Source organism: Ogataea angusta (assembly GCF_019207475.1).
Source record: "Ogataea angusta isolate 61-244 chromosome Unknown 61-244_NODE_10_length_428612_cov_89.696788, whole genome shotgun sequence".
NCBI lineage: Eukaryota > Fungi > Ascomycota > Pichiomycetes > Pichiales > Pichiaceae > Ogataea > Ogataea angusta.
The window spans coordinates 225191-241894 of record NW_025065224.1 but is presented as its reverse complement, the minus strand read 5'-3'; the positions used below and the strand labels follow the sequence as shown (position 1 = coordinate 241894).

General features: G+C 50.6%; 11 protein-coding genes across 11 annotated transcripts; 5 read left to right on the top strand and 6 right to left on the bottom strand.

Moving 5' to 3' along the window:
- Positions 1-14: 14 nt before the first annotated feature.
- Positions 15-950, top strand: KL928_004606 (uncharacterized protein; the record flags this gene model as incomplete). The annotated part of the gene is made up of 1 exon (XM_043205323.1): positions 15-950. One exon carries the CDS (start codon positions 15-17, stop codon positions 948-950), a length of 936 nt encoding a protein of 311 aa, XP_043058098.1.
- A 17-nt stretch (positions 951-967) lies between these two features.
- Positions 968-2524, bottom strand: KL928_004605 (uncharacterized protein; the record flags this gene model as incomplete). Its single annotated transcript, XM_043205322.1, has 1 exon — positions 968-2524. The coding sequence occupies one exon, from the start codon at positions 2522-2524 to the stop codon at positions 968-970; it is 1557 nt and encodes a 518-aa protein (XP_043058097.1).
- Positions 2525-2791: 267 nt separating this feature from the next.
- Positions 2792-3718, bottom strand: KL928_004604 (uncharacterized protein; the record flags this gene model as incomplete). Its single annotated transcript, XM_043205321.1, has 2 exons — positions 2792-3193; positions 3365-3718. The coding sequence occupies 2 exons, from the start codon at positions 3716-3718 to the stop codon at positions 2792-2794; spliced, it is 756 nt and encodes a 251-aa protein (XP_043058096.1).
- Positions 3719-3902: 184 nt separating this feature from the next.
- On the top strand, positions 3903-4238 carry KL928_004603 (uncharacterized protein; the record flags this gene model as incomplete). The annotated part of the gene is made up of 1 exon (XM_043205320.1): positions 3903-4238. The coding sequence occupies one exon, from the start codon at positions 3903-3905 to the stop codon at positions 4236-4238; it is 336 nt and encodes a 111-aa protein (XP_043058095.1).
- Positions 4239-4280: 42 nt separating this feature from the next.
- KL928_004602 (uncharacterized protein) lies at positions 4281-5087 on the bottom strand (the record flags this gene model as incomplete). Its single annotated transcript, XM_043205319.1, has 1 exon — positions 4281-5087. The coding sequence occupies one exon, from the start codon at positions 5085-5087 to the stop codon at positions 4281-4283; it is 807 nt and encodes a 268-aa protein (XP_043058094.1).
- Positions 5088-5212: 125 nt separating this feature from the next.
- On the bottom strand, positions 5213-6673 carry KL928_004601 (uncharacterized protein; the record flags this gene model as incomplete). Its single annotated transcript, XM_043205318.1, has 1 exon — positions 5213-6673. One exon carries the CDS (start codon positions 6671-6673, stop codon positions 5213-5215), a length of 1461 nt encoding a protein of 486 aa, XP_043058093.1.
- A 190-nt stretch (positions 6674-6863) lies between these two features.
- Positions 6864-8858, bottom strand: KL928_004600 (uncharacterized protein; the record flags this gene model as incomplete). Its single annotated transcript, XM_043205317.1, has 1 exon — positions 6864-8858. The coding sequence occupies one exon, from the start codon at positions 8856-8858 to the stop codon at positions 6864-6866; it is 1995 nt and encodes a 664-aa protein (XP_043058092.1).
- Positions 8859-9412: 554 nt separating this feature from the next.
- On the top strand, positions 9413-10699 carry KL928_004599 (uncharacterized protein; the record flags this gene model as incomplete). The annotated part of the gene is made up of 1 exon (XM_043205314.1): positions 9413-10699. The coding sequence occupies one exon, from the start codon at positions 9413-9415 to the stop codon at positions 10697-10699; it is 1287 nt and encodes a 428-aa protein (XP_043058091.1).
- A 219-nt stretch (positions 10700-10918) lies between these two features.
- KL928_004598 (uncharacterized protein) lies at positions 10919-11764 on the top strand (the record flags this gene model as incomplete). The annotated part of the gene is made up of 1 exon (XM_043205313.1): positions 10919-11764. The coding sequence occupies one exon, from the start codon at positions 10919-10921 to the stop codon at positions 11762-11764; it is 846 nt and encodes a 281-aa protein (XP_043058090.1).
- A 51-nt stretch (positions 11765-11815) lies between these two features.
- On the bottom strand, positions 11816-12565 carry KL928_004597 (uncharacterized protein; the record flags this gene model as incomplete). The annotated part of the gene is made up of 1 exon (XM_043205312.1): positions 11816-12565. The coding sequence occupies one exon, from the start codon at positions 12563-12565 to the stop codon at positions 11816-11818; it is 750 nt and encodes a 249-aa protein (XP_043058089.1).
- Positions 12566-12852: 287 nt separating this feature from the next.
- On the top strand, positions 12853-16680 carry KL928_004596 (DNA-directed RNA polymerase II subunit RPB2; the record flags this gene model as incomplete). The annotated part of the gene is made up of 1 exon (XM_043205311.1): positions 12853-16680. The coding sequence occupies one exon, from the start codon at positions 12853-12855 to the stop codon at positions 16678-16680; it is 3828 nt and encodes a 1275-aa protein (XP_043058088.1).
- Positions 16681-16704: the final 24 nt, after the last annotated feature.

Below are 16704 nucleotides of genomic sequence, written 5' to 3'. Positions count from 1 at the left end.
ATTTGAAAAAAAACATGGTCAGGGACTACGACATTTCCAACAACGAAAAGCAGTTTGTGCTTGCGGCCTTGGAACAGAACATCCGGCTGGACGGCCGCAAGCTGCTCCAGATGAGAGATGTCCACATCTCTGTCTCTCGCGATGAGTACGGATATGCTGAGGTGAGCCTGGGGAAAACCAAAGTTGCATGTCGAGTCACGGCAGAAATCACCAAGCCGTACGAAGACCGTCCGTTTGATGGAATATTTCAGATTAGCACAGATATATCACCCATTTGCTCGCCATTCTTTGAGAGCGGGCTCACCACAGGAAGCAAACAATCGAACGACGAGATATTAATTTCCAGACTTATTGAGAAGGCCGTGCGACGTTCTGGAGCGCTTGATCTTGAAAGTCTCTGCATAATCGCTGGTTCCAAGTGCTGGGCTGTCCGCGCCGATCTGCAGTTTCTGAATTACGACGGGAACTTCATTGACATCTCGTCTATCGCTGTCATGGTAGCACTGCTCCATTTCCGTAAACCTGACATGGAGATCGATGGAAACAACGTCATTCTATTTGACGAGGACCAGAGAAATCCGGTTCCGCTCTCGATACTGCATATTCCGCTGTGTTTCACCTTCCAATTCTACAATCCAAACGACGACGAGGAGAATATAAAAGGAAACCTGAACAACGAGTTGATCTTGTTGGATGCAAACCTGTTAGAAGAAAGACTCAGTCTGGGCTCGATGACGCTCACTATCAACAAGAACAAGGAGCTTTGTCAGATGGTGAAATGCGGAGGCCTCAACATCGACGCCAGCATGATTATGAACTGCTGTCAGCATGCCAGTAATTTGGTGGACGACCTTACAAGAAAGATCAACGACGTGATAAAGAAAGATAGCGAGCTTCGCAAGAACCCTGTTGAAAAAGAGCTACAGGTGGTCAACCAAAGAGAAACTTAAATAATGTGCCAATCTACTTAATCTGCCCTTCTCTCCCATTCAATCTCAGCAGGCTCTTCAGGGAGAGTCACCATAGAAGAGTAATCAACCTTAGGAAGCTTACTGGTCCACTTGAATGTCTGAATGAACGTGACCAGAATAGTTCCCAGCTGAGTGTATGCAAACTGCTCACCAATACATCTATGTCTACCGCCTCCAAATGGCAGGTATGGCGAGGAAACACCTTTTGTAATAGTACCGAACCCGTAGTCCACTGTGTCTGAATCAGACGATCCAGCATTCTGAGACACATCCCATCTGTGGGGCTCGAACGTGTTGGCGTTCGGGAAGTATTTTTCGTTTGTCATGGCGAAACCAGGAGAGACAAGCACGTAATGACCCTTTGGAACAATCATCTTGGAGTCAGGGACTTGCAGCGGGTTCATCACTTTCCTGAAAATCGAGTGCAGAGGCATGTGCAGTCTCAGTGTCTCCTTGATGGTGTTGTTGACCAAAGGAAGGTTCTGCAGGTCCTCGTAGGTCACTTCTTTTCTGTCACCAAGAACAGACTTGATCTCGTTGTACAGCTCTTCCTGCAAATCTGGTCTCTCGCCGAGGTGGAGCAGGAACCACGACGAGGTGGAAGCAGACGTGTGCTGGCCTCCCATCAGAACACCAATCAGCAGGTTAGCAATCTCTCTCTCGGTCATCGCCGTGCCGTCCTTGTATGTAGAATTCTTCATCAGGGCATCAACCAAGTCTCTGTCCTGAATGTCGTTTTCTTGCTTCCGTTTGTTGATCAGTTTCATGTATGTGTTGGAAATGATGTTGTGTGCTTCGTCTCTTCTCTTGTAGGAAGGAAGCGGCAGATTAGGGAACACGAAGTTGATTGGGGTGAATCCTTTGTCAAGGTCGGAGTACAGCTTAGCAAATCCAGTGTTGAGCATGCTTCTCACTTCTTCACCAAGCAAGGTTCTCGAGGCCGTGAAAATGGTGATCTCTGGCTGGGACTTCAGCACGTTGACCTTGCCCTTCTTGCCCCTGAACTGGCTGTCAGAGTTCACGTAGTTAAGAACCTCTTCTCTGATTATTGGGACGTACTTGATGAACGAGTCCTTGGTCAAGGCGACCTTGGCGAACTTCTTTTGCTCCATGAGCTTCCAGTTTGGACAGTCGTAAATCACGCCCTTTCCAAACACAGGTGTCGTCAGATGGGTGTAGGCCTCCTCAGCAGAAACGTCGTTCAGTTTGGCGTTCAAAATAAACTCATGGCCCTTGGGACCCAGATACACAGTCATGACCTTTCCCAACAGCAGGAAAGAGAAACAATCACCGTATTTCTGCTGACACTGGGCGAAAAACTCATATGGCTGCATACCGTATGGAATGGCAGATCCCAGCCAAGGGATCCAGTAGAAAACAAGAGGCACTCTGTCGTTTCTCAGGGAATAAAGCAGTTGCCAAACAATAGAGTAAACGAAAGGAAGGGCAACCACAATCATGATCTTCTGAGCCGTGCTCAGCGCCAGAATAACGTCCAAAACGTACAGTCCAGCGCTCTGAACTTCCTGAATCAAGGCAGCGGTTCCAGACATGGCCAAAGACGAACAATGTCACCAAATTTATATCTCTTTTTTTTCGTGATTTTATATAAAATGGTGTGTTTTTTTAAACGAAAAATACGATCGTCGCGCCGATCGTCTGCTATCCTGACCAATAGTTTTGGACGTGGTGTCATCCAACGCAGACCTCGTTCGATATCATAAGCCCCGAGTGGCGCACTCGCACCCGCCCTTGCAGCATTTCTACAAAGCCTCGCTTGCGCAATCTTCTTGGCTGACCGTTTATTCGTCTATATACAGTTATTGTTTGAGCACCGGGATCTCGTCTTCTGGGCACTTCACAGCCTGCGTGAGTTCCACCAGCTCTTTCATAATATCATCAGAGTGTTTGTGCTTGCAATCGATCTTCTTCTCGCGACCGTCCGCGTACACCACCTTCAAAACACTAGGACACTTCAGTTGCTCCTCTTTTGTCGGACAGTTGACTCGGGTGACCTCAATGTTGACATCCGGGTTGTGGAAACAGATCGTCCGAAGATTCCACTTCCAGAACTGCTTCGCCCCCATGTGGCCGTAGGCGTTGTGACTTTTAAAGATCAAATGTAGTTTTGACACCTGGGGAAACTTGTATGCGGAGTCCTTGTAGTTTGCAATCAGGTTCAAATTCTCTCTTTGTCTCGTAAGACGCGATGCAGGAAGATCCTTCAGAAAGAGGGCCCGCGAGGCCTTCGGAAGCTGGCTGGCTCTTGTCATGAAGAATAATAGACTGAAAGTTTTTTCTCGATATTCCACATCCTTACACAGACCACTGAGTGTCGATATATACAGTACTATACGTTGCGCTTCTTACACCACTTTCGGAGCCAGGGACACCAGCTTGTTGAAGTTCTTCCGTCTGAGCTCTCTAGCAACCACTCCGTTGACTCTTGTTCCAATTGGCTCGTCCTTCTGGTTGATCAGGACACATGCGTTGTCGTCGAATCTGATCACACTTCCGTCAGGTCTCAGGGTTGGCGACTTTGTGCGCACAATCACTGCACGACAGATGTCACCTCTCTTGACTCTGTTGCTGGCGCTTGCGCCTGTGAGATGCTGGTTGAGAGACTTTGCGTTCTGAACAACGACAACGACCTTGTCGCCGATATTGGCGTGGTTGGTTGGCTTCTTGCCCAGAACCTTAATGCACTCGACAAGCTCGGCGCCAGAGTTGTCCACAACCCGCAGCATGGTTTTGAGGAAGATCATGATGAGAAGATGTATTTGGTCCAACACTTTTTCAATAATTTTTCAGACCGCCATCTCTGCACCACGCCAACCTGCCAACCTCTGGCTTGGAATTACGTAAATGCAACTTGTCAGACGCGTAAACTGCTAACGGCAAAATAATCATTGAATTAATCGCAGCTTAATTATGGAGTCGATCAGAGTGGACGCCAGCATCATCTCGCAATTCACGAAAAAAACCGTCCGTGTCATCGGCAAACTCATCGACAAGTCCACCGGCGCAGGCACTGCGATCGTCCAGTGCAACGGCTCTATCCAGCTCAAGTTCCAAAACCAGCAGGCCCTGCTCGAGTCGCTCTTGCTGAACAACTGGTACGAGTGTATTGGTATAGTGGACACAGACAACAGCGTGAAGGTGATCCAGATCATTGATTTTGGCGATCAAATAAGCGAGCCTGCCGTGACGAAGCTGGTGGAAATGAGCCACAAGGTGCCGCAGCTCTTCTACACTAGTCTGAGTTAGCTGGATTTATACTCTGTTAATATCGCTACATGTGTTTGTGTCTTAATCGTCCCATCTCCGTTTCTTCATCTTTCTGTAGGAACTGTCCAATGTCGCGCTCTGTAACCGTTTGCTTGGGGCGTACCAGCCGACTTCGCTCGGGAATGGCGCAGGCGTGGCGTAGTTCGTGAGAGAACTCATGGTGTACGACCAGCCGGCGGTGATCGTCGAGTGAACAACGGGAGTCCCCGAGATGGTGGAGTAGTACGTCACAGAGGAGGCAGGGAACCTTCTGGACCACGTGGTGGCTGTCACTGTGCTTCCAGGCTGGGTCTGCATTGGAGCGTATCTCGTCTTTCCCGTCTGTTTGGTGTATGGAATGGTGAACCAGGCAGAGTTGATGGACTGCTCCACACTAATCTGCTGAGCGTCAGGAGGATCGCCAGTACCCGACGTCTTCAAGGTACCAGTCATACCTTCCAGCTTGAATCTGTCCGTGTAGTGAATCGTGTACGACTCCGAGCCGTAGTCGGCATAAATCTGAACGTAGTAGTATCCGTCTGCACCAACGCTAGCTTCCACGGACGCCTGGTACGTGTTGTCGTCGTCAAGGTCGCTTAATGTGATGGATGATGCCAGGCTGGCTCTTTGCTCGATATCGTCGTTCGGACCGGTCATGAGCAGCAGAGTGAAGGAAAGAGCGTCGTTGATGCTAGGCGATTCGCCGTCGTCTTTAAATGTCACGTTGAACTTCACAGTGGAGCCGTCAACCGTAAAAGTGTCGCCTGAGCTTGGGGAGACAGGCTCCACGTCGGCAAACACGCCCGTCCACAAAAAGACAAGCGAGTAGAACCAGTATATCGTCCGCATGGTGAACTGTTTTTTTCTATTTATAACAGAAACTAGTGAACCTTTTTTCACATTCCAGGTGCTTTGACTTTTCTGCAATACAATTACACAGCACACACCCTTACACCAGCTAGGCTCCGCCTTGATTACTCTGCTTTGTGGAGCTGGGCGATGAAGTCGCCGACCTGGTTGCCCTTGCGCATCAGCGCCTCGCCTATGAGGAACCCGTACACGCCGTGCTGTTTGTAGTTCGACACGTCCTGGGGCGTCGAAATCCCGCTCAGCGCCAAAAGGAGAGGTTTTGGTCCGTCATTTGGAAGCAGCTCGTTCATTTTCACCGTGGTGGACAGGTCCACGCTGAAGTCGTGCAGGTTTCTGTTGTTCACGCCGATCACCTTGGCTCCGACCGCGACGGCCACTTTCAGTTCCTCTACGTTGTTGACCTCCACCAGGGGCTCCATTCCGAGGTGTCTTGAGTACGCGACCAGCTCTTTAAGCAGCTCGAACTCCAGCATCTTGACAATCAGCAAGACCGTGTCTGCTCCGGCCAGACGGGCCTCTAGAATCTGGTACTTGTTGAAGATGAACTCTTTGCGCAAAACACACGGTCTACTGGCCACAGAGTCGATGGCTTTTCTGGCCACCTCCAGATCCTGGATATTTCCTTTGAACCAAGTAGGCTCGGTTAGCACAGAGACAGTGGTGACTCCAGCCTTGGCGTATGTAAGGGCCTGTTTGGCTGCGTTAGCCGTCTCGTCTATGATGCCTTTAGAAGGCGAGGCTCGTTTGATTTCGCTGAGGATCGCAATGTTGCCGGCACTGATGTTTTGCTCCAATCTGTCGTAAAAATTAATTAGCGGCGGTGCCAGTCCCATGGACAAGTACACTTCCAGGTCGGCAAAAGTGCGCCCCGGCCTATTCATCTCGAACTCGTAGTCTTTTCGTCTCTGCGCGTAGATTTTCTCCAATATGCTCTCCTTTTTTTGGACCGCGCCGTTAGCGTTGTCCTCCCAGTAGCCACCGGAAACACTGAGGATGTTCTGGATCATCAGATGGCCCTCCTCAGTCAAAATGCTCTCTGGATGGAACTGGACGCCCTCGATGGTGTACTTTCTGTGTCTCACACCCATAATGATCCCGTTGTCTGTGCGAGCAGTAATCTCCAGACAGTCCGGAAGCGACTTGAGGGTTCCGGCCAGCGAGTGGTATCTGGTGACAGCAACGTCCTGCGGAACGTTCTTGAACATTCCCTTGTTGTCATGCTTGATAGTGGAGGTTTTTCCATGGACGATCTCGCCAGCATACTCGACATCTCCGCCAAACTCCTCGAATATACACTGCTGGCCCATACAGACGCCAAAGACAGGGATCTTCCCTTTGAAATGGCTGATCACGTCGCGGGAGATTCCCGAGTCCGTCTTTGGATGGCCTGGACCGGGGGATATCACCACGACGTCCGGCTTGAGCTGCTCAATCTGCGGGATGGTGATCTGGTCGTTTCTGAAAACCTCGACGCTGGCGCCCTCCTGACACAGGTACTCGTACAGGTTCCAGGTAAACGAGTCGTAGTTGTCGATCATGACAACGTTTTTGGAAGCGGCCGGCATTTTGAAGGTGACTAATAGAGCCTAAAAAATAAAGAAAATAATTTTGAATTTAATTTGCATTTATTTTTCGTATATTCGCTATTTCAGCATTTTCATCATTTTCATCTCATCACTTCATAAACGATATAAACCAGAAAAAGAACTGTTTTCAAACAAGCTTCTCAAAAGCTGTGTGTCCTTCCATGTCTCCTTAGAATCTGGCAAGTCCGGTCTCCTCGTAAGTTCCAAGTCTGAAGTTTGGAATCGTCATGTCCAGGTCGGCTCCTGAGTAGCCAAGATCTTCAGCAACAAGAGTGGCAGCCTTCTCACCGATGGTCAGGGCGGTGGAGTACGTGTTGCAGCCAACGTTGTCGGGACAGACAGAAAGGTCTGCAACCTTGAGGTTCTGGACTCCGTAAACGTTCAGTCTGGCGTCCAGAACACCTCCCTTAGGAGCAATCTTGCTGCCTTCTCTTGGAGCCATCGAGCAGGTACCCAGGCAGTGCCAGGTGGTCTCAGTGTGCTCCTTGATGTAGTTGACGATGGCCTCGTCGTCCTCCTCGGAGTACTCGATTTCGGAGTGCAGTTGGACCTGGTTCGAGGTCACGTGGAACTCGTTCTTAGGCGAAGGCTTGCCAATTGGAACGGTCCACGAGCCGTGGTACAGGTTGGCAGTGAGGTGATTAGGACCGGCGTATGCGCTGCACGTCTCGAGGTCGAGGTCTCTGGCTCTGGCAGGCGAGTCGACCTTGAACAGTGGGTGGTGCGAGGTGACCTCTCCGGCAAAGCTCTCCATTCTTCTGGCCGTCTCTCTGGACTTCTTGTAGGCCCAGACCATAGGCCACAGGTCTCTTTCGTCGTTGAGGAAGCCGGTGTCGAAGTCAGGGGCGTCGTATGGGTTTGCCGAGGTGACTCTCACGAATCCTCTGGAGAATGGGTACTCCAGGAAGTGGAACATGGTCATGAACTTGCCGTTAGGAATTTTGGTGTGGTCTCCAAAGAAGCCGGAAATGACAGAGTAGTGCATCAGAGGCTTGTCTGGCTTGTTTTCGAAGTAGTCGGCGTAGCCGCGTCTGAAGTCCTCGTCGGCGGTAGCCAGCTCCTCTTCCGTCGGTCTGATCTTGACTCCCGCCTCGATACCGTTGGTGGTCAGAGGACCGTCCTTGTTGGAGTACCACTGGTCGAAAGCGGCCTTCTGGGCCACCGGATCGCCGCGGACAAAGTCGTCAAACGTAGGAACGTCGGGCTTGACGTAGTACGGAGTGAAGAAACAGTAGTGGTCCTGGAAGTTCTCACCCACACCTGGCAGGTCGACAATAGGCTTGATTCCCACGGATCTCAGGTGGTGGGCCGCTCCGATACCGGATCTCTGGAGCACCAGAGGCGACGAGATGGTTCCGCACGAAATGACAATCTGCTTTCTGGCCCGGAAGGTTCTGGAGACCGGCTTCTTAGGGTTCAGCGGCTTCATAGGCACCGTCTTCACGGCCACAGCCTTGCCGTCCTCGATGATCACCTTGTCACACTTGGTGGAGGTGATGAGGAACAGGCTCTGCTTGTTTCTCATGGTTGGGTGGATGTAGGCGTGCGCAGAGTCGGATCTTCTGCCCAGGTCTCTGTTGATCCACTTCAGCCAGTGCTCTGCACCATGCGATGTCTTGAAGTCCTCGAGATCGTCCACGACAGGGATTCCTTGCGACTCGGCTGCTCTCAGGAAGTCCTGGCACGTTGGATACGTGTAGTTTCCGAAGGAGACCTTGATTGGGCCGTCGAAGCCGTGCAGGTCTCTGTTGTTGCAAGGACGCTGGTAGGTTTCGATTTTCTTGATCAGAGGCAGCAGCTCGTCGGTGCTCCATCCCTCGGACTCCCAGTCGTCGTAGTCGGACGCAGAGGCTCTGGTGTACATCAGGAAGTTGATCGACGAGCCGCCTCCGAGGATGTTGGCGCAGGGGACGATTGCTCTTCTGCCGTTCAGAGCCTTGGATGGCCTCGACGTGTAGAAGGTGGCAGTCTTGGAGTCGAGTCTCATGTTTCTCGGATACACTCCGGGAAGATAGACCCAAGGGTTGTTGATGTTGTTCTCACCGCCCTCGATCAGGGCAACAGTGAGGTTTTGGTCGTCGAGGTTGGCGAGTCTGCCGGCAATGCAGCAGCCGGTGGAACCTCCACCAACAACGATGATATCGAATTCGTCAGGAATGGCCATTTTGTTTTTGCGCTTTGGATTGATGGCAACACTGTGCCCTGGCAGCGGTATTTATAGATGGCCCGTGTGGGGACAGCCGGGTGCACTTAGCGACAGCGCTGACCCCATCTGTGATCAAGTAGGGCAAAAACTGGGGATGTCGGAGTCACTGCGCGGGAGCAGGGGAAATGCGGTCTTTGGCGGCCTCACCCGCATTTGCGCTGTGGAGAAAGACGCTCTCCGACACCGCAGCAGCTACTGCAACGGCTCGCTGCTGCTGGAGATTCTTGTGGTAGCAGGCGCAGCAGCCAGAGCGTAGGGCCGTCCGCTTAGGCAAGGTCACGTTGTAGGCTACGCCAGAGAACAGAGCCTCACATGACACTATCCAGCTGCGTCCTTGAAGCGATAAAGTTGGGTTGCGGCTGCAGAACCCCCTCAATTGCCAGATTCACAAGTTTTACGCGACGGCTAAAGCGAGTGGTGTTTTTTTAGTTGCGGTGCAAAGATGCAAGGCACCCCGTGCAGGTGCGGTAACAATTAATTACTTCACCCAGTGCAGGCAGCCCAGCCCCCCGATGACCAGTCGCTACAGAGTGGAGTACGCGCTCAAGCAGCACCGTCGCGACGGCCTCATAGAGTGGATCAAAGGCCTGCTGGCCACGCCGTTCGTTCTGTACGCGGTGAAGAGCAACGGCATCTCCGCCGTGGACGACCTCATGGTGAACTCTGAGGCAAAACGCCGCTACGCAGAGATCTTCCACGACCTCGAACTCCTCATCGACGACAACATCGAAATGACCAAAGCCGGCACCCCCGAATTGTCTCGGCTCGTGCAGCTGGTTCCGAGCGTTGGCAACTTTTTCACGAGACTGCCTCTGGAAAAGGCCTTCTACATCGAGGACGAGCGCCGTGCCATCAGCAAGCGCCGGCTCGTGGCGCCCTCGTTCAACGATGTCCGGCTCATCCTCAACACGGCCCAGCTTCTGGAGATGTCGCGGTTCTTCCATTCCAAAACCATCCGAGATCGCAAGCTGCAGCTCATTACCTTCGATGGTGACATCACACTGTACGACGACGGCAATAATTTCGACGCCGAGTCGCCCATTTTGCCCCACCTCATCAAACTAATGGCCAAAGACCTGTATGTGGGTATCGTCACGGCGGCCGGCTACAACGACGCAACCAAGTACTACGAGCGTCTCAAGGGCCTTATCGACGCTCTCCAGACGTCCCCGCTGCTCAAGGACCACCAGAGAGAAAACCTCCTTGTCATGGGCGGCGAGGCAAATTATCTCTTCCGGTACAGTAACGAGGAGCGGAATTTGCACTTCTACTCCAAAGACAGATGGCTGCTCGAAAACATGCTCAACTGGTCCGAGGAGGACATTGTCCTGACACTGGACTTTGCACAGGAGGTCCTGAACGACCTGGTCCACAAACTGGGCGCCCCAGCCACCGTGATCCGCAAAGAACGGGCCGTCGGCCTGGTTCCTCTGCCAGGCTACAAACTGATCCGCGAACAGCTCGAGGAGATCGTTCTCCGCGTGGACAAACGTCTCAAGCAGTTCCCGACGGCCAAGAAGATCCGCTGGTGCGCCTTCAACGGCGGCTCAGACATCTGGGTCGACATTGGCGATAAAGCGTACGGTGTGAGGGTGCTTCAAAAATTTATCAGCTCCAACGATAAGATCGACATCAAGGCCGAAAACACCCTGCACGTCGGCGACCAGTTCAACTCTCTCGGGTCGAACGACTACGCCAGCCGCACGGCCGCAACCACATGCTGGGTCTCGAGTCCCGACGAGACGAAGAACCTGCTCATAGACCTAGTTAAGTACATCGACGACTGGGCCACCTACTGATTACGTCAGCGCACGTCATGGTGTCCTGGTTCATTGATAGAGATAAAAAAAAGCTCAGTTTAATTAATTCCGTTTTTACAGTGGAGAAAGTTGAGTAAAACTATTTGGTCCTGCATATTGCTATGGTTAACAGTCTGTGATTGAGATTGTTGATTTTTGCTTTTCAGGCCTCCTTTAACCAGAACTCTGCACACTGAATTTGCTATCGACAATTAGACCATGTTTGGGGTCCTGTTTGCTGTGATCGGCGTCTGGGTCTCATACTTGTATCCGTTGGCGGAATCGTTCAAGCTGCTGACCAATGTCGACCAGTCGCGACAGCCCATCGTTTTGCCGCCACAGAGCCAGTTCCAAAGATGGTTTGTGTACTGGCTTGTTCTCGCCGTTTGCACGCTTGTTATCTCCAACAGGGTAGTGAGCACTGTGCTCAGTTTCGTTCCGTTCAGCTCGCTGTTGATCCTGTATCTGCGGATCTGGCTGGTTTTTCCGCTGGTTTCCGTGGACTCCTCGGGCACCAGCGTCACAGGCTCGTATATTCTCTACCACCACTATCTCAAGAACTGGCTGGTTGTGCTGAACCATTATATCGGCGATCTTAAGACCACCGACGTGGCCACCTACGGCGCTGACTTCTACAACAAGATCATTGACCAATACGTGCCCAGTTACCAGTTCCTCAAGCTCAACGTTGCGTCCAAGCAGGATAAGTCTACGGCTGAGGTGATGAACGAGCTGTGGCAGTCGTCTGGCTGGAGAGCTCCGTCCACCGGCCAGAACGTGACGGACTACTATCCTCAGCTATTGTTCTCGTCGCTGATCTCGCCGATCAGGAGTATGGTGTTCGGTGAGCACAAAGACGTGCGGGAGGAGTACGACGTTGTCAATAAAGACGAGCTGCACAGCGCGAACGCAAGCACCACGAGTTTGCCGCGGCTCCAGGAGCGGAACTCGTCGGGATCGCTGCGCAAGGTGACTCCGTCGGGCACGGATCCCCAGAACAGACGCCCGTCGTGGGGATTTGGCTGGAAATCCAGAAACAGCTCTGCTACTTTTGCGAATGAATAGTTACGATTCTGATTTCAAGCTTTTTATTATGTTGGATTTATATGTACAGGATTATAGCTGGATATGTTGGGAAATGAATTCTTCTGTTCTGAGCTGCTTCTCCTGGAGCGTGGCCTTGTCTTTGAGATTTCTCATCTGTCTCTCGACTGTTTTTGGAACAAAGTTCTTCGGTTGCGGATGTCTGTCTATGATTCCTTCGAATGCCTTGGAAGGCTTCAGCTTGTCCGAGCCGATCGCTTCAAGCTTATCGTCTCTGTATGCGTCTCTCTGCTCAATGAATTCTGCCTGGTTCTTGAAAAATTCTGTCTCCTCCGGCCACACAAATGGATCGATCAGATCCACAGTCATTTTCTTTTTTTGCGCGACTCTGTGTCTAGAACTGAACCCTGGACCGATAGGATACTCCCATGTTGCGGGCGTCAGGGCAACCGTCACGTTCAGAACTCGTAGGCCGTACAGATGGTACAAGTAGTCTCTTAGGTCCAGTTTGTTGAAAGACTTGGGCACCAGAAATTTGGCTTGATATGGAGTCTGTTTCGCATTGGGACGTAATAAGGTGACCCTTGCGGATGGGAAGTACAATTTCTTCGCACCCACAGTGAAATGTGGCTCGTCGTTCTCGATCGCTTCCTTTACCAATTGGACAATTCTTTTGGACTTCTTTGCGCGCTCCTCTCTCGGAACGGTGGGCTTTTTCTTCTGAGCAAATGGACGAAGACGGCCCATAATTATGGTACGCTGCGACTGGACAAAGGTGCGCTCAAAAAGCCCGCTGCTGGCCGTTTTGAATCGTGCAAACATGGCGATAAAAAGGTTTTATAAAAAAATATCCAATATCGACCCCGTTGAAAAATCCCGGCTAGTATTGATGTCCGGGTAACTCCGCGGTGAATGCTAGTGCTCGTTGAAAAAAAAAAATACTTGAAGGCGAATACTCCTAGATAAACATCTTGTTTTCTGGTAAACACTTTGTCTGAATCGTTGGAAAGTGTTCGCATCCACCAAGTCAAGTGCGCTTTGAATTTGGAAACGTTTGAGAGTTACTTCCAACAATTGGTATTCAATAAAGTGTACTTTTCAGCATAAACATGTCTTTCAACGAAAGTATGTATGACGTTCCAGAATACGAGATGATCACGACAGAAGACTGTTGGACAGTCATCTCGTCGTTCTTCGAGGAAAAGGGTCTTGTCTCGCAGCAGTTGGACTCGTTTGAAGAGTTTATCGAGTCGTCTATTCAGGAACTGGTTCTTGAAGACAAAAAACTGATCCTTGATCAGCCAGCACAGCATATTACAGAGGATGACGACGTGAGCAGACGATACGAGATCACATTTGGAGATATTTTTCTTTCGAAACCTTCTCAGACAGAGGCTGACGGTACCACGAGTACTCTTCTTCCACAAGAGGCAAGACTGAGAAACCTCACCTACTCGGCGCCTTTGTACGTTGAAATGAAGAAGATGGTGAAGGAAAGTATAGATGACGATGATGTGGTTACCACGCAGGTTGTTTGGTACAGAGAGGGCGAGATCACCAGGTACCGAAACGGTGAGATCGAGCAGGACGAAATGGTCATTATGCCTCCTAACTTTGACGATGACAGCGACGATATCATAGAAGAGAGACACGGCATTAAGGTGCATCGTTCCGGTGCTGAGTCACAAACGATCTTCATAGGTAAGGTGCCTATTATGTTGAAGTCCAAGTTCTGTTCTCTGTATGGTCTTTCGGAGGACGAATTATACGAAATCAGAGAATGTCCATTTGATATGGGAGGATACTTCATCATCAACGGTTCCGAGAAGGTTTTAATTGCCCAGGAGAGATCTGCCGCCAATATTGTGCAAGTTTTCAAAAAGTCTCCGCCATCTCCAGTGTCCCACATAGCTGAGCTCAGATCCGCGTTGGAAAAAGGTTCGAGACTCATTTCTTCTATTCAGGTCAAGCTTGCAAGAGGAGGTGCCTCCAACTTCAAGAGCGGTGGTGTGGGGAGATCGATCAAGGCTACTCTTCCGTATATCAAGGCTGACATTCCGATTGTGATTGTGTTCAGAGCTTTGGGAGTGATTGAGGACGGAGACATCTTGCAGCACATTTGTTACGATGAGAACGATTGGCAGATGCTCGAGATGTTGAAGCCTTGTATTGAAGAAGGATTCTTGATCCAATCGCAGGAAGTCGCCCTGGATTACATCGGAAGAAGAGGAAACTCGATCGGAATCAAGAAAGAGAGACGTATCCAGTACGCAAAGGACATTTTGCAACGTGAGTTCCTTCCGCATATTTCGCAAGATTCCGGTTACGAAACCAACAAAGCTTATTTCCTTGGATACATTGTCAACAGATTGCTTTTGTGCGCTTTAGAAAGAAAAGAACCAGATGACAGAGATCATTTCGGTAAAAAGAGATTGGACCTTGCCGGTCCGTTGCTAGCCAACCTGTTTAGAATTCTGTTCAGAAAATTGTCCAGAGACATTTACAGATACATGCAGAGATGTATTGAAAGAGGCGACGACTTCAACATTGTCAGTGCTGTGAAATCTAACACCATCACGTCTGGTCTGAAGTACTCTCTTGCAACCGGAAACTGGGGAGAGCAGAAGAAGGCCATGAGCAGTAGAGCTGGTGTCTCTCAGGTGTTGAACAGATACACGTACTCTTCGACCTTATCGCATTTAAGAAGAACCAACACGCCTATTGGAAGAGACGGTAAATTGGCCAAGCCACGTCAATTGCATAACACACACTGGGGTCTCGTTTGTCCTGCCGAGACTCCTGAAGGACAAGCCTGTGGTCTGGTGAAGAACTTGTCGCTAATGGCCTGTGCCTCGGTTGGTTCTGCTTCCGAGCCTATCACTTACTTGCTGGAGGAGTGGGGATTGGAGCCGTTGTCTGACTACGAGCCACAGGAGCACAAGAACGCAACGAGAGTGTTTTTGAACGGAAATTGGGTCGGAACGCACAGAGACCCTGCCATGTTGGTTGAAACTATGAGACAACTCAGAAGAAGTGGTACCATTTCTCCAGAGGTGTCCTTGATTAGAGACATTAGAGAGAGAGAGTTCAAGATCTTCACCGATGCAGGAAGAATTTATAGACCGTTGTTCATTGTCGACAATGACCCTGACAGCGAGCACAAGGGTGAACTGAAGTTGACGAAAGAGCACTGTCGTAAGATTCTAGACAGAGAAGTGGAAGAAATCGTGCAGGACGAGGAATTTGACGACGAGGGCCAGCCTTTGGGCCCTGTTCAAAGAGTGTTTGGCTGGGACTCCCTATTGAGCAACGGCATTATCGAGTATCTCGATGCCGAGGAGGAGGAGACGGTTCTGATCGCCATGTCTCCAGAAGACCTGATCTCCTCTGCCAGTGCAGAAGTGCAGAAGGCCGAGCGCGACTTGGATCCTGCCAAGAGAATCAAGAACGTCGTGAAGGCGCACTCGTTCACGCATTGTGAGATTCATCCGTCGATGATTCTCGGTGTGGCCGCCTCCATCATTCCGTTCCCAGACCATAACCAGTCTCCAAGAAACACCTACCAGTCTGCGATGGGTAAACAGGCCATGGGAGTTTTCTTGACGAACTACAGTGTCAGAATGGACACTATGGCGAACATCTTATACTATCCGCAAAAGCCACTGGCAAAGACGCAATCTATGGAGTATCTGAAGTTCAGAGAGCTTCCTGCTGGGCAGAACGCCATTGTGGCCATTGCGTGCTACTCTGGTTACAACCAGGAAGACTCGATGATTATGAACCAATCGTCCATTGACCGTGGTTTGTTCAGATCGCTCTTCTTCAGATCCTACATGGATCAGGAGAGAAGAAGCGGTATTTCTGTGGTGGAGGAGTTTGAAAAGCCAATGCGTTCCAGCACCTTGGGCTTCAAACAGGGCACTTACGAGAAGCTGGACGACGATGGACTGATTGCTCCTGGTGTTCGTGTTTCCGGAGACGATATTATCATTGGTAAAACCGTTCCTATTCCACCAGACACGGAGGAGCTTGGCCAAAGAACTAAATATCACACAAAGAGAGACGCCTCGACGCCGCTGAGAACGACAGAGAGCGGAATTGTCGACCAGGTGCTTCTGACCACCAACGCCGAGGGACTCAAGTTTGCCAAGGTCAGAATGAGGACCACGAAAGTGCCGCAGATCGGAGACAAGTTTGCCTCCAGACACGGTCAGAAGGGTACCATTGGTATCACGTATAGACACGAGGACATGCCTTTCACCGCACAGGGTATTGTTCCGGACCTGATCATCAACCCGCACGCCATTCCGTCCCGTATGACAGTCGCCCACTTGATCGAGTGTTTGCTGTCCAAGGTGGCCTCGATGAGAGGTTATGAGGGAGATGCCACGCCGTTCACGGATCTGACTGTGGATGCGGTGTCGAAACTTCTCAGGGAGAACGGCTACCAGAGCAGAGGTTTTGAAGTGATGTACAACGGACACACCGGTAAGAAGCTCATGGCACAGGTGTTTTTTGGTCCTACATACTACCAGAGACTGAGACACATGGTGGACGACAAGATCCATGCCAGAGCCAGAGGGCCATACCAGAACCTTACTCGTCAACCTATGGAGGGTAGAGCCAGAGACGGAGGACTCAGATTCGGAGAAATGGAGCGTGATTGTATGATTGCGCACGGTGCGGCAGGCTTCCTGAAGGAGAGACTGATGGACTCGTCGGACGCTTTCAGAGTCCACATTTGTGGTATCTGTGGTTTGATGAGCGTCATTGCCAACTTGAAGAAAAACCAATTCGAGTGCAAGTCCTGTAAGAATAAGACCAACATTTACCAGATCCACATTCCATATGCCGCCAAGTTGTTGTTCCAGGAACTGATGAGTATGAACATTGCGCCAAGATTGTACACCCAGAAGAGTGGAGTCACCAACAGATAATGCCACAGAGCGGATACAAAAAAA